Source organism: Lacerta agilis, chromosome 9, assembly GCF_009819535.1.
Source record: "Lacerta agilis isolate rLacAgi1 chromosome 9, rLacAgi1.pri, whole genome shotgun sequence".
In the NCBI taxonomy this organism is placed as follows: Eukaryota; Metazoa; Chordata; class Lepidosauria; order Squamata; family Lacertidae; genus Lacerta; species Lacerta agilis.
Genome location: NC_046320.1, coordinates 4655503 through 4667767, shown reverse-complemented (window position 1 = coordinate 4667767; position 12265 = coordinate 4655503). Strand labels below are relative to the sequence as shown.

Below are 12265 nucleotides of genomic sequence, written 5' to 3'. Positions count from 1 at the left end.
GTGACCATGAGGTGATTGATAATATCATTTATCAGTTTTAGACCCTTAAGTAGCAGTTGCCAGGACATTGTCCCGTTCGCCTCTGCGTAATTCCTTCCTTATTTTAGATATTGTGAAATATCAATATATTGCAATGTTTACCTGGCGATGTATCGCGATAATGAAAACCGGTTATCATCCAGCCCTAGCAGCTGCACTGTGGTTTGCCAGATGGGAAGGCAGCACACAGTTTTGCAGGGCCTCTGTGATTGCTTTGTCTTGCTTTCCCCTGCTCACATTAACATGAAGAATGGAGATTGGTAGTTAGTAGCCATAGCACTGCCGCCTTTTCCCAGCGGTTGTATGTGCTGTCATTTTTAGTTTATGGCATTTATGTCCCACCTTTCCTCCGGCCCTCTTCCCCCTCCTCTCGGTTTTAATACTGGGAGAGAAAGAGATTATTCTGCTGGCATTAACACCCGGAGAGAGGGAGCAAAGACTGATAATGGCTCTAGGTCTGATGCATTTTCCCAGAAGTTGGGTGTGCTGCCATTCCCCCAGCCCCTGCTTTAATGCTGGAAGAGAATGAAATTGTGTTGGCAGGTATGTTAAAGGCAAGCGATGATCCACCAGATCGGCATTTTGAAGGTTTGTGTAGTGGAAAGAGTGAGGAGGAGGAGTTACTTAAGACTGCCATTGATTTCCATGTTTGCAGTCATGAGTTTCTGTATTGCCTTAGCATGTGCAGTTCCTTCATCTATATAAGCTAAGCCGCTGAAGACAATTGGAGCTGCTGGCGGGTGGCGCTGTGGGTTAAACCACTGAGCCTAGGGCTTGCTGATCAGAAGGTCGGCGGTTCGAATCCCTGCGACGGGGTGAGCTCCCGTTGCTTGGTCCCAGCTCCTGCCCACTTAGCAGTTCGAAAGCATGTCAAAGTGCAAGTAGATAAATAGGTACCACTCCGGCGGGAAGGTAAACGGCGTTTCCGTGCGCTGCTCTGGTTTGCCAGAAGCGGCTTTGTCATGCTGGCCACATGACCCAGAAGCTGTACGCTGGCTCCCTCGGCCAGTAATGCGAGATGAGTGCCGGACACGACTGGACCTAATGGTCAGGGGTCCCTTTACCTTTACCTTTACTGAAGACAATTGGAGCTGCTTGCTGTCTGAAGTTGCGGTTCCATCCCTTCAGATCACCACACATTGTGCTGTCACTTGTGACGTTATTTTTTGCTGGGGCAGTAGAGTGTGTTAGGCCATCACAAGGTGGCTTAAAAGATTGATTTTACACTTGGTCCCTGATGCATTGCTTGGAGGGATCGTCTATAAACACAAGCGCAGCCGTCGGTTGTATTTGTAGTGTGCAAATTAATCTTCAAACTCTTTGGGTCCTTTCCAGTTCTGCAAATCTATGGACCAGCTGGTGCAAGAGAGCTGAGTTAATTAGGAAGCTGCCTTATATTGACCCCAGGCTACTGGTTCATGTAGCTCAGTATTGTCTATCTACACTGGCGGGCAGCTACTGACCAGACATTCAGGCAGGGAAATCCCCATTGCTTCCTACAGAGACTGGATACTGAGTGTCAGGCCTTCTCTGCGGAAAGCGCTTGCTCTCTCACTGAGTTGGTGACAGGTGTGTGTGTGCGCAAATGGCATTTTAGGCTGTAAGGCAGCTTCCTACATTGCAGGAGGCGAAGGAAAAAACCCCAAAGGTCACATCCCCATAGCCAAGGAGAATCCTGAGAACTAGTTTGTGGAAGGTGCTGGTAATTGTAGTTGTGCAAGGCCAGCGCCCTTCACAGACTATGGTTCCCGGGATTCTTCATGGCTCTTGAAGTGGAATAAGAGTAATTTTAAACACCCAGTGCGACTGCGACCCAAGAGGGAAGCTGCATTTCAAGATAGGCTTTGTCCCTCCTACCTCCTCTCTTTCCCAGTATTTTGTCAGCAGCAAAAAATAAAAAACAATAAAAAACCCACATGGCTGTCAGAAGTCCAGCCCAGCTCTTTAAAGTGGGAAGTATCTAAAATAGCTGAAAAGGGGAAGCAGCCCTCTTAGCAGGCTGGGCAAAGGCAAGGCAGCTGATGGGCATGCAGCTCTGCTCTTGGCTCACAGCTCTAGGGCAGTGTTTTTCAACCACTGTTCCGCGGCACACTAGTGTGCCGCGAGATGTTGCCTGGTGTGCCGTGGGAAAAATTGTGTTTATTTGATTCCTATTCAAGAGAATTACTTTATATATAGTCAATATAGGCACAGAGTTAAATTTTTTAACATTTTCTAATGGTGGTGTGCCTCGTGATTTTTTTCATAAAACAAGTGTGCCCTTGCCCAAAAAAGGTTGAAAAACACTGCTCTAGGGTGCTGTGTGACCGAGCGGCTCTTGCAGGCAGACTCATTCAGCCCTCAAGTCTGCCTCTGCGAAGGAAGGAAGTCGTAGGTGCTAAAAATGGAAACATTTTTTAGGCCAGCCATTCAGAGAATCTCCCAGCAGTGACGCTTTTAATTGCTTGCAACTAGGCATAACCCACACCCACCCAAAAAAACCAACCCTGCCTGTCTTGTTGAATATTGATTGGGCAGTAGTTAATTTCTGAAGCTTCTAAATAAGCCAGCAACAACAGCCTTTTTGCACTTTAATTTGCTGGTTATGTTTGACCCGTGTTTCCCCCGGGGCCTGCTGTGGTTAAATCTGTAAATTGGAAAGTGGAGAGATCCGAGTTTCTAAGCACTTTGGGGTATCTCGCGGGCATGGTGGTCCCGGGAGCCAGAGGTGGTGCAGATTGCATCAAGCACAACTGCTCCATGATGTGTGTGAAGGTGCCTCCTCGGGGTGCGAATCGCAGTGCAGTTCACACAGTAGGTTCCACATGATTCAGCGGACAGGATCTGACCCTGTCACTGCTTGCCTGTAACGCTAGGGAGCTGCTGCCATTCAGTGTAGACAGTATGGGCCTAGGTGGACCTAGTGTTCCGACAAAACATGAGAAGAGAAGACTCCCTAGAAAAGACCCTGATGTTGGGAAAGATGGAGGGCACAAGGAGAAGGGGAAGACAGAGGACGAGATGGTTGGACAGTGTTCTCGAAGCTACTAGCATGAGTTTGGCCAAACTGCGAGAGGCAGTGAAGAACAGGCGTGTCTGGCGTGCTCTGGTCCATGGGGTCACGAAGAGTCGGACACAACTGAACGACTGAACAACAACAAAGAACTCGCATCAATTTTCTAAACAAGGAGGCACAGAACAGGACAGCTGAGGCTGTTCTTGCAGAAGGTCAAATGGACATTTCCGGCACCAAATGATGATACATGCTCCAGTTTATTGAAGAATGCTTGGACAGGTTTGCGATGCCGGCTGCTTTTTTAAACAAAACAAAACAAGTTGCAGTCCAAATTCTTACGCCTTGATCCATGCAAACTGAATGCAGAAATTCTTGTTGGCTTCTTGGGATAGTTGCAAAACTTTCTGTGAAAATACTGGTCTTGACCTGTTTCCTTATTTTTTTTGTTTTGTTTTCTGCACTTGTATCCAGTGATAACTTCCCCCTCTCCTATGGGCAAAGTTGAAGCATGAAGTCAAGACATCTGAAAGGCATTCAGGAAATGCAGAATGAGGCAATTCCTGCTTTTAAGGGCGAGCATGTCAAACTTTCACTGATGTCTAGGAAGGAGCTTGGGGTCTTAGGTGACCACATGCTTAACGTGAGTCAGCAGTGTGATACATCAGCAAAAAAAGCTAATGCAATTCTTTTTTTTAAAAAAAAATATTTTTATTAAAGATTTTCTTGATTTACAAAGGTATGTGTGATGTCTCTCTCGTATTTTTTCCATGTAACATTTTTACAAATCAGTTTCGTTTGTTGAGACATTAGGAAGAAAAGGGGGAAAGAGGTGGGCGGGATGGGGAGATGGGTGGGGTGGGGTGACGATGTTTCTATTTTACTTACCGTAGTATATTCTAAGCTGCATCAATAAAAGTATAGTGTCCAGATTAAGAGAAACCACAGTACCTCCCTATTCTGCCTTGTTCATACCCCACTTGGAGTCCTGTGTCCAGTTCTGGGCACCACAATTTACAGAGGATATTGACAAGCTGGATGATCAAGGGTCTGGAAACCAAGCCTTATGAGGAACAGTGAAATGAGTTGGGTATGTTTAGCCTGGAGAAGAGGAGATAAGATAGCCATCTTCAAGTATCTTAAGGGCTGTCACATGGATGAGGGAGCAAGTTTGCTTTCTCCTGCTCCGGAGGGTTCACATTCCAAGAAAGGAAGTTGTTCTGACTAAACTCTAGGAAGAACATTCTGAGGGTAAGAACCATTCAGCAGTGCAGGTTAGATGGCCACCTGTCAGGGATTCTTTAGTTGTGATTTCAGGGGATTGGACTAGATGGAGTCTCTTCAAACTCTACAATTCTATGTTCTCTTGGAACATTTGACTAAGTAGTAAGGAGGACAGAACGAGATTAATGCCCGTTTGAGTCCTGCTAGGAAGCCTGCAGCGTCATGAGATTGGGAGTTGGCAGATTTTTAGATTATGGTCTAGAGACTTGTGGCGTAGTAAAACCTGGGCATGCGAGATAAGCATCCAAGCACTAATTTTATGTGAAAGAATACGCTGTCTCCTACTCGGCGTCAGAGCACTCTATTCCTTGACTAGAGGGTGAGTTTTCTGTGTTTTTGTTTATAGGCAATTAAATTACTTGCCAATTAGACTGAGTCAAAATTTAATTTTGAAATGGCTCAGAGATACGAGGACCAAATTCACTCTGCTCCCTTTGCAAGCTGCTGGGCTGCGTAAAAGCAGCCACAGTCCACAGAAACAAAAGCATAAACCTTGTCGTTGACTGCAGGCTACCAGGTGCACAGAGCCGGCATTGTAGTGTTCTGGACTGGCAAATCTGCCCTTGAGAAAAACAACATCCTGCTAGCTTAGTGAACTCGCCCTTTAAATAGGGGACGCGGGTGGCGCTGTGGTCTAAACCACAAATCCTAGGGTTTGCAGATCAGAAGGTTGGCGGTTCAAATCCCCGCGATGGGGTGAGCTTCCGTTGCTTGGTCCCAGCTCCTGCCAATCTAGCAGTTCGAAAGCACGTCAAAGTGCAAGTAGATAAATAGGTACCGCTCCGGTAGGAAGGTAAACAGCGTTTCCGTGCGCTGCTCGGGTTTGCCAGAAGTGGCTTAGTCGTGCTGGCCACATGACCCGGAAGCTGTATGCCGGCTCCCTCGGCCAGTAAAGCGAGATGAGTGCCGCAACCTCAGATTTATCTGCAACTGGACTTACCAGTCAGGGGTCCCTTTACCTTTGCTTCACCCTTTAAATACATGTGCTTATATGGAAATAGCTGGGCCATCCATGCTCAAGAGGAAGGTGTCAACAGACTTTGGTGAGGGGACAGGAACACTCCACACTGCAACATTCTGTTGCAGGCGCCATCTTTTTTGAAAAACAAAATATTAGTCTAGTTGTGCCATAAGGAATGTTGATTCTCATGCTCTTTTTTACAGTCTTAAATTGTTTACTTAAAAACAAGGGCATTGCTAAATTAAAACAAAACAAAAGTTCCAGTTTATTATATTTTTCCTGACATTTTCTTGTTCCCTGTTTGTTACTTTGATTGGCATTATCTGTTTGGGTTTTGAGTGTGTGTGTATTTGTTTATAAATATTTCTGTTCTGCCATACCATAAAATATAAGGGCAGTGTGCAAATTTAAAATGTGAAACACCATTTAAAAAATAAAAATGCAGATAATCATTATGGTGACTGCCTAATCAAAACTAAAATCATAAACAGCTGCAAAGGCTTGTCAGTTCCCAAGCCAACAGGGAGGATGTCTGCCGAATAATCTCTGCTGGAATAGTGTTCCAGAGCATGGGATTAATGACGCCCAAAATGTTGAAAAGTGCTTTTTTTTCCTTTTTTTTTTAATGTATTGGATTTTGTTGCAAGAAACCTTGAGTGACTCACACCGAGGAAGAAAGGCACGATAAATATCTGTTAAATAATTTTATTAAATAAATGTTATTTATTATTCAGACTTTAACTTCGCCCTTCCGTCAAGTTATATTACTGAGACTTTGCCCTTCAGTGAATTTTATCTCAGTAGCTTATGATAAACAGGAATTGTCCACCTTTGAGTGGGTGCCATGCCCTCTGGGTGCTGGAGTAGAGTTAATGGAAGCCTTGGAAAGTGCATAGAGCTGGAAGAGGGAAGTGGGAGAGGAGAGTGTCACCGCTCCGACTTCCTCCTTCAGTTCCATGGTTGTTTCTCAAAGGAAGAAAGGGTAACCACTCATACCGAGGAGGCACTGAGAAAGAGAAGGTTCAGAGACTTTGTGGGCACCAGGGGAAAGACATGAACGTCACCCCACCTGGAGATGCTGCCATGGATTGAACCCGGGTTCTTCTGCATGCCAAGCAGCAGAGACTCTGCCTCTGGGCTAACAGTTTCTCCCCACTTGACCCTCCCAAGGCGTTTATGCACTTTATTATCACGGCCAGAGTTCATTTTTCAAACCACTGCCTGCTTGGGGTCTTCAGTCACTTCTCCAGAACAATAAAATCCCTCCTTTTAGCTTATCACATGGACCCTTTTGCTGCGGCACTGAGGAAATACAATAAGAACAATAATTCCTGCCAAGCCATTCATATTTTTTCTTTGGAATCAAGGAAAGCACACTGGGCTGGTTTTTTTTTATGCAAAAGCCGCCGTTTCTCTTTCCTTTTAGTGCTCTGTATTTTTCCTTCCGTTGCCAACTCCCCTATCCTAGCTCCCCCACCGCAACAATTTTTTTTTTTTTAAAAAATTGCAGATTTGATTCACTCTTAATCCTTAGCAATTTGGCAAGTTTCAACAGATGTTGGATCCTGCTGGAGCTTTGGAAAAAAGAACCAAAGGCTTGCAGGTGAAATTGCCCTCGTTCTATTCTCCCCCCCCCCCCACCATATTGAGGAAGAGCATCTCTTTGCACTGGGCCTGGGGGTGGGATGCCCAGCCTGAGTGAGCTGGCCTCTTGCAACATGGAATAGTTTGTGTTGTAATAAAAATTAGGTTTGGCCCCAGAAGGGAGTCCACGAACCCGAGGGAGAGCCTCAGCAAGGCCATAGCCCTTTATTAGAACTGCTGCAGCAGGGTGTTTTTGCAAGCAAAAGACCACGAACAAAGGTGCGCAAGCTCCTATATAGACTTTTGAAATTGCCCCCCTCCAGCTCAAGACCACCCCTCCATACATCAGAATTACATCAAAAATTGGGAGGGTCTGGTAGCAGTGATCTGAGCATCCTGGACCCTGCCCCCCCTGTCTCCTCTTGCCCTCCACCAAAAACCCATCAAGTGAAACAAAAGATTTTTACATTTCCCTATATCCCAGCCAAGTTAATCACACCTTTTTGTCTGGCACTCAGGTATCAGGATGCCAGAGATTATCACTCAGGCAGAGGGCTGCTGAGTAGCTGGAGGGGCAACCCCCCCCCCCCTTTGTTCCTGAGACAAAGAAATACTTGGTCAGTTGGGAGTCAAAATGGAGTGAGGCCTGTCTTCCTGTGCTGTTTTTCAGACATGTGGCCTTATTTGTTTTGGTACATTAATAACAGTTATTATATATAAATAAAATACCTTAAAATTCTTACAACAGTGTGAGAGAGATATGGCAACCGCTTCCCAATGTCTGAAGGGCTGAAGATTGAGCCAGCTTGCCTTCTGCTGCTCCGGAGGGGAGGAACTGAACCAACCAATTCAAATGACAAGAAAGGAGATTCCGGCTAAACATTAGGAAGAACTTTCCGACAGTAAAAGAGCTGCTGGACAGTGGAGCGGACTCCCTCAGAAGGTGGACCCTCCTTCCTTTGGAGAGAGGTTGAATGGTCCCCTGCCAGGGATTCTTTAGCTCCGATTCCTGCATTGCAGCAGGGGGTTGGACTGGATGGCCCTTGGAGGTCCCTTCCCACTCTCCCATTCTGGTGTGTGCATGCTTGTGGTGGCGGTGAACGGCTCTTTGAAACCACCCCTGGTGGGCGTGGGCAGTTGCTGGGGAGCTGATCCCTGTGGGGTGTCTGGAGAACTGGCGGGCGTGAGAATCCCGGGTTACTGCAGTTTCAGCTTTTCTGCTGAGGCTGCTGCAGGCTCTCTGGTGCTTCCCGCCTGCTCTTCCTCCCCCACCTTCCCTCCTCCCCAGAGTCGCAAGAGAGGAGTGTGTGTGTGTGTCTGTCTGTCTGTCTGAAGTGGAGCCGTCTTCCAAGTGCACCCCGACAGTTGTCATGTATCCTTGGTTCCTTGCTCCACTTGTTATATAACACAAGATGCTTCTCAGCTTCTGTTCTGGTCTTGTAAGTGCATCTTCCTTTTTCTCCCCCCCCTCCTTTTGCAAGATCTATCCCCCCCCCCTCCCGGGCTGCTCCTGCTCCTGCTCCTCTTCCCAGCCCACCTCCTTTCCCCTCTTCCTTCCTTTAAAAATTCATCTGTAATTCAAGTTGGCCGAGAGGCTGCTGGCTGGGCCCCACGACGCAGCGCTCCTCCTCCTCCTCCACCATCGCAGCATGGACCCATTGAATCCCGGGCGTTAGGCTTACACCGTTGCAGAGCGATCTGTCAGGGCCGCTGTGGCTCTTTGCTTTGATGGCTGCAGGCTCTCAATCGCAGGAGGGCAGGTGCAGCCTGGAGGGCAATGGGGAGTGGTGGGTGGCAGGTGAGACGTTTCCTTCCCAGCTGGTCCTCCAGCTGGTCATGTCCGCCTTGGCAGGTAATTGGAAGAGAGCAGCCGCAGCAGCAGCGGAGGGAGTGGGTTTGGGCAGGGCCAGGGCTGTGTCTGGGTAGAGAACACCTGCTTGGCATGCAGAGCGTTCCCACTTTGATCCCTGCTGGCACCCCCCATTCAGAAAGGGGTGGGGTGCCTCCTCCCCACATTCGTCGATGGGCAGCCACCCAGGGCCCATATGCTGGTAGCGGTGGGCACAACCGGGGGCAGAGGTGAGTGTCGTGACAGACATTGGTTGGATGTCAGAGTTTGGATGCTTTAGTTGTGATTCCTGCATTTCAGGGGGTTGGACTAGATGGCCCTTTGGAGTCCCTTCCGACTTTACAATTCTATGTAACCTTTACATTTTTGGACAATAGGCTTGCTTTGGACACACATGCTGCTCCTCCATCCAGGCAAGTCATAGGCATTCTCAGAGTTCGGGGGCAAATTCCTGCTGGAATTTGTGAAGGAGGGCCGGTAAAGCTTAGGAAGAGTTCTGAGGGCCAGGTGAAGAGGTCCAGAGGGCCACACACAGGCCAGTGACCTCTGACTTAAGGTAGCAGGTGATCAGAAAGGTCTGTGCATGAAACCCTGGAGAGGTGCTGCCATTCAGAGCAGACTATACTGGGCTAGATGGACCAAACAGCCTGACCTGGAATAAGAAACTTGGCTGTGTGCCAGCTTCTCACCCAGCTGGATACTGTACTCTTCATTATTTATACATTTGTATGTAAGAGGTGCTTGTGGGGGGGGCAGCCCTTATTTACCTGGAAGGTATTCTAATCTCCAATATTAGGGAGTTCAGTGATGAAAGAGAGGCACTCTGCACATGCTCTCGTCTCAGTTGCTTCTTGTCTTGCTGTTCCAGGAGCAGAGTCTGCTCTTTAGTGCTGTATTTCACAGGCAGCATTAATTATTTTTCCCTTTTACATTTTACCTTCCTCCAAAGAGCCCAATTTCGCTCGTTTTCCCTCCTCTCAGCAACCCTGCAAGGTAGGCTTGTGGTTTGGACTGTCGCAAGGTTGCCCAATGAGCTTTGTGGCCGAGTCTGGATTTGGGCCGAGGTCTCCAGGTAAACTGTCTGCCGTGCCACACGGGAAGAAGCTCTCCAAATGCTCCTTCCAAAACAACGTGCCCAGACTTACTCCTTAAAGTGAAGAGGATGCAATGGAGAATTCAGCAAATTGAGTGACTGCGTTGTTAGGAAGATTCTGGACACTTTATTGCACATTCTTTCCAAATTTCCAAATTACAATCAAAACAAGGGTTATCCCACACTTCCCAGTGTGTCTCCCTGTAAATTTCCTTTATTGCAAAAGGTTTGGCGGGGCGGGGGAAGCAAGTTGGTTGTACAAGGGCCTCAGCACCAAGTTGAACTGCACAACAAATGTGACAGCATAGGATGGAATCCCTCTCCCCAATAGTGTCTGCCTCCATTCTTGCTCCCAAGACCATGAGTCATTCTTGCATTTATCTCCCCCCACCCGGGCACCCCTCTCTCTCTCACTTGGCATAATAGAGGAAAATCAGAAAGGAGTTGAAGGATCAAGTCTGAACCAGATGCCCTTCCTCAAAAGGCAGAGAGGGTTTGCCGGCACAGATTATGCCCATTTCTCTCTCCCTCTGTCTTTAACTTTACGAATCTTTGTTCATTTAAGACAGGGGTCAGCAACCTTCTTCAGCCGTGGGCCGGTCCACTGTCCCTCAGACCATGTGATGGGCCGGACTATATTTTGAAAAAACAAACAAACAGTGAACGAATTCCTATGCCCCACAAATAACCCAGAGGTGCATTTTAAATAAAAGCACACATTCTACTCATGTAAAAACACGCAGACTCCCGGACCGTCCGTGGGCCGGATTGAGAAGTCATTTGGGCCGCATCCGGCCTCCGGGCCTTAGGTTGCCTACCCCTGATTTAAGATGCTTTCAAAAGTTGGCCGGCCTCCCTGAGTCTCACAAGTCCTGCTCCTGTTTCGATAAGATGCTCTGTTGGGCTATGGCTCAGTGGTGGAGCAGCTGCCGTGCATGTAGAAGGCCCCAGGCCTGATCCCCAGTGGCAACTCCAGGGAGAGGTGGGGGAGCCCCTCGCCTGAAATCCTGGAGAGCCATTGCAGCCGGTCAGTGGGGAGAACTGTGGCATGATGTGGGCCAGCAGTTTGACTGGCGAGAAGCCTGCTTTTCTTGGCCACCAATCTGGTGCCCGCTGGGTGCTTGGCACTGCAACTTCCACCCGCCCCCATCATTTGGGGCTGGAGCTGAGAGTTGTCGCCGCTCGGAACAGCTGGAGGATAGCAGGATTGCAAAGGCTGGAGTGGTGTATTGGGACCCAGGGTTGAAGCCCTCCCTCACCAGCTGCAGGTCTTGTCTGTCCTGAGTCTCCCAACGCCCAGCTTCATGAGATTGTCCAGAGTTAGAGTACTGTATTTTTCACTCCATAAGACGCACTTCCTCCCTCCTAAAAAGTAAGGGGAAATATCTGTGCGTCTTATGGAGCGAATGGTGGTCCCTGGAGCTGAATTGCCCAGGGGCCAAAAGAGGATCATGCTTTTTATTTTACAAAGAGAAAAGGGGGTGTTGAAAGGACCCCGCTCAGCAGCTGATCAGCAAGTGATCGGGAGAGAGATAAGAATCCCGGCTCCCTTTCAGCCCTGCCCTCCTTTGTTGAATGTGCTGCAGAGGGAGGTTCTTTGTTTCCCCAGCGACATGTGACTGGCTGATTAGATTATCTGTCTGGAAACTGTAGAAAAGGCTCCCTTTCCTTTAGAAGCTGCATAAATGTGAGTTGAACCCCATAAAAACGGGGCTTTTCCTCTTTGCTTTTCCCCCTTTGCAAAAGGAGCCTTGCTTTTCCTCCTTTGAAAAAAAGCTGCAAAACTTTTAGCTGATCCTCAAAAAAAGAGGGCTTTTCCCTTTGCAAAAAAAAGCTGCAAAACTTTTAGCTGATCCTAAAAAAACAGGGCTTTTAGAGGAGGAAAACCAGGAATTTTTTTTATTGTTTCCTCCTCTAAAAACGAGGTGTGCCCTATGGTCTGGTGCGCCCTATGGAGCGAAAAATACGGTACTTGGAGAGAGGGAGGAAACGTGTTCATTTTGTGGCCAAGGGACCTGGTTTTTGTCTTGTGGGGAGGGAGGCTGTGTTCCGGAACAAGAGTGCTATACAGTACTGGGATGTAAGGAACGGGGTGGCGCAGTTCAGACATGTCCCTCGTTCCGGCCACCCTTGCTGTGCTGATCTTGGGCTTTGGGGCTCCCATCTGCTGGCCTCTCCGCTCAGAGAATCTTTGACTGTCTTGCAGGGCCTAAAAATAGATCTGGCAAAGGAAGGAAGAGCAGTTATGAAAAGTGGAAGAGAAAATTGGAAAAAATGAACCCCTAGGGGCTAGGGCAGGGTTTGGGGGCCTTTTCCACCACAAGGGCCCGGAAGTTGGGGGCAGTGGGACACAGGTCAAAGGGAGGGCAAAGCAAATGTGAAAGGAACAAGGGAAGTAAATTGGAGCCCGCCTGTTTTCTATTATTGCGTTTCTTGCGTTTCTTGTAAGGGTTTTTTTAAAAA

The 12265-nt window shown here is 47.9% G+C and overlaps 1 protein-coding gene across 4 annotated transcripts in view; it reads left to right on the top strand.

Moving 5' to 3' along the window:
- Window positions 1-12265, top strand: part of CSK (C-terminal Src kinase) — a 71329-nt gene that overhangs the window by 15012 nt on the left and 44052 nt on the right. For 2 of the 4 annotated variants that reach the window (XM_033160007.1, XM_033160006.1), the window contains exon 1: window positions 8258-8299. The exons of the other annotated variants lie outside the window; for them this stretch is intronic. In XM_033160007.1, the coding sequence (XP_033015898.1) occupies window positions 8273-8299 (27 nt within the window). In that variant the 5' untranslated portion in view covers window positions 8258-8272. Of the gene's footprint in view, window positions 1-8257; window positions 8300-12265 lie in introns of those variants that run through there. 4 annotated transcript variants of the gene reach the window in all.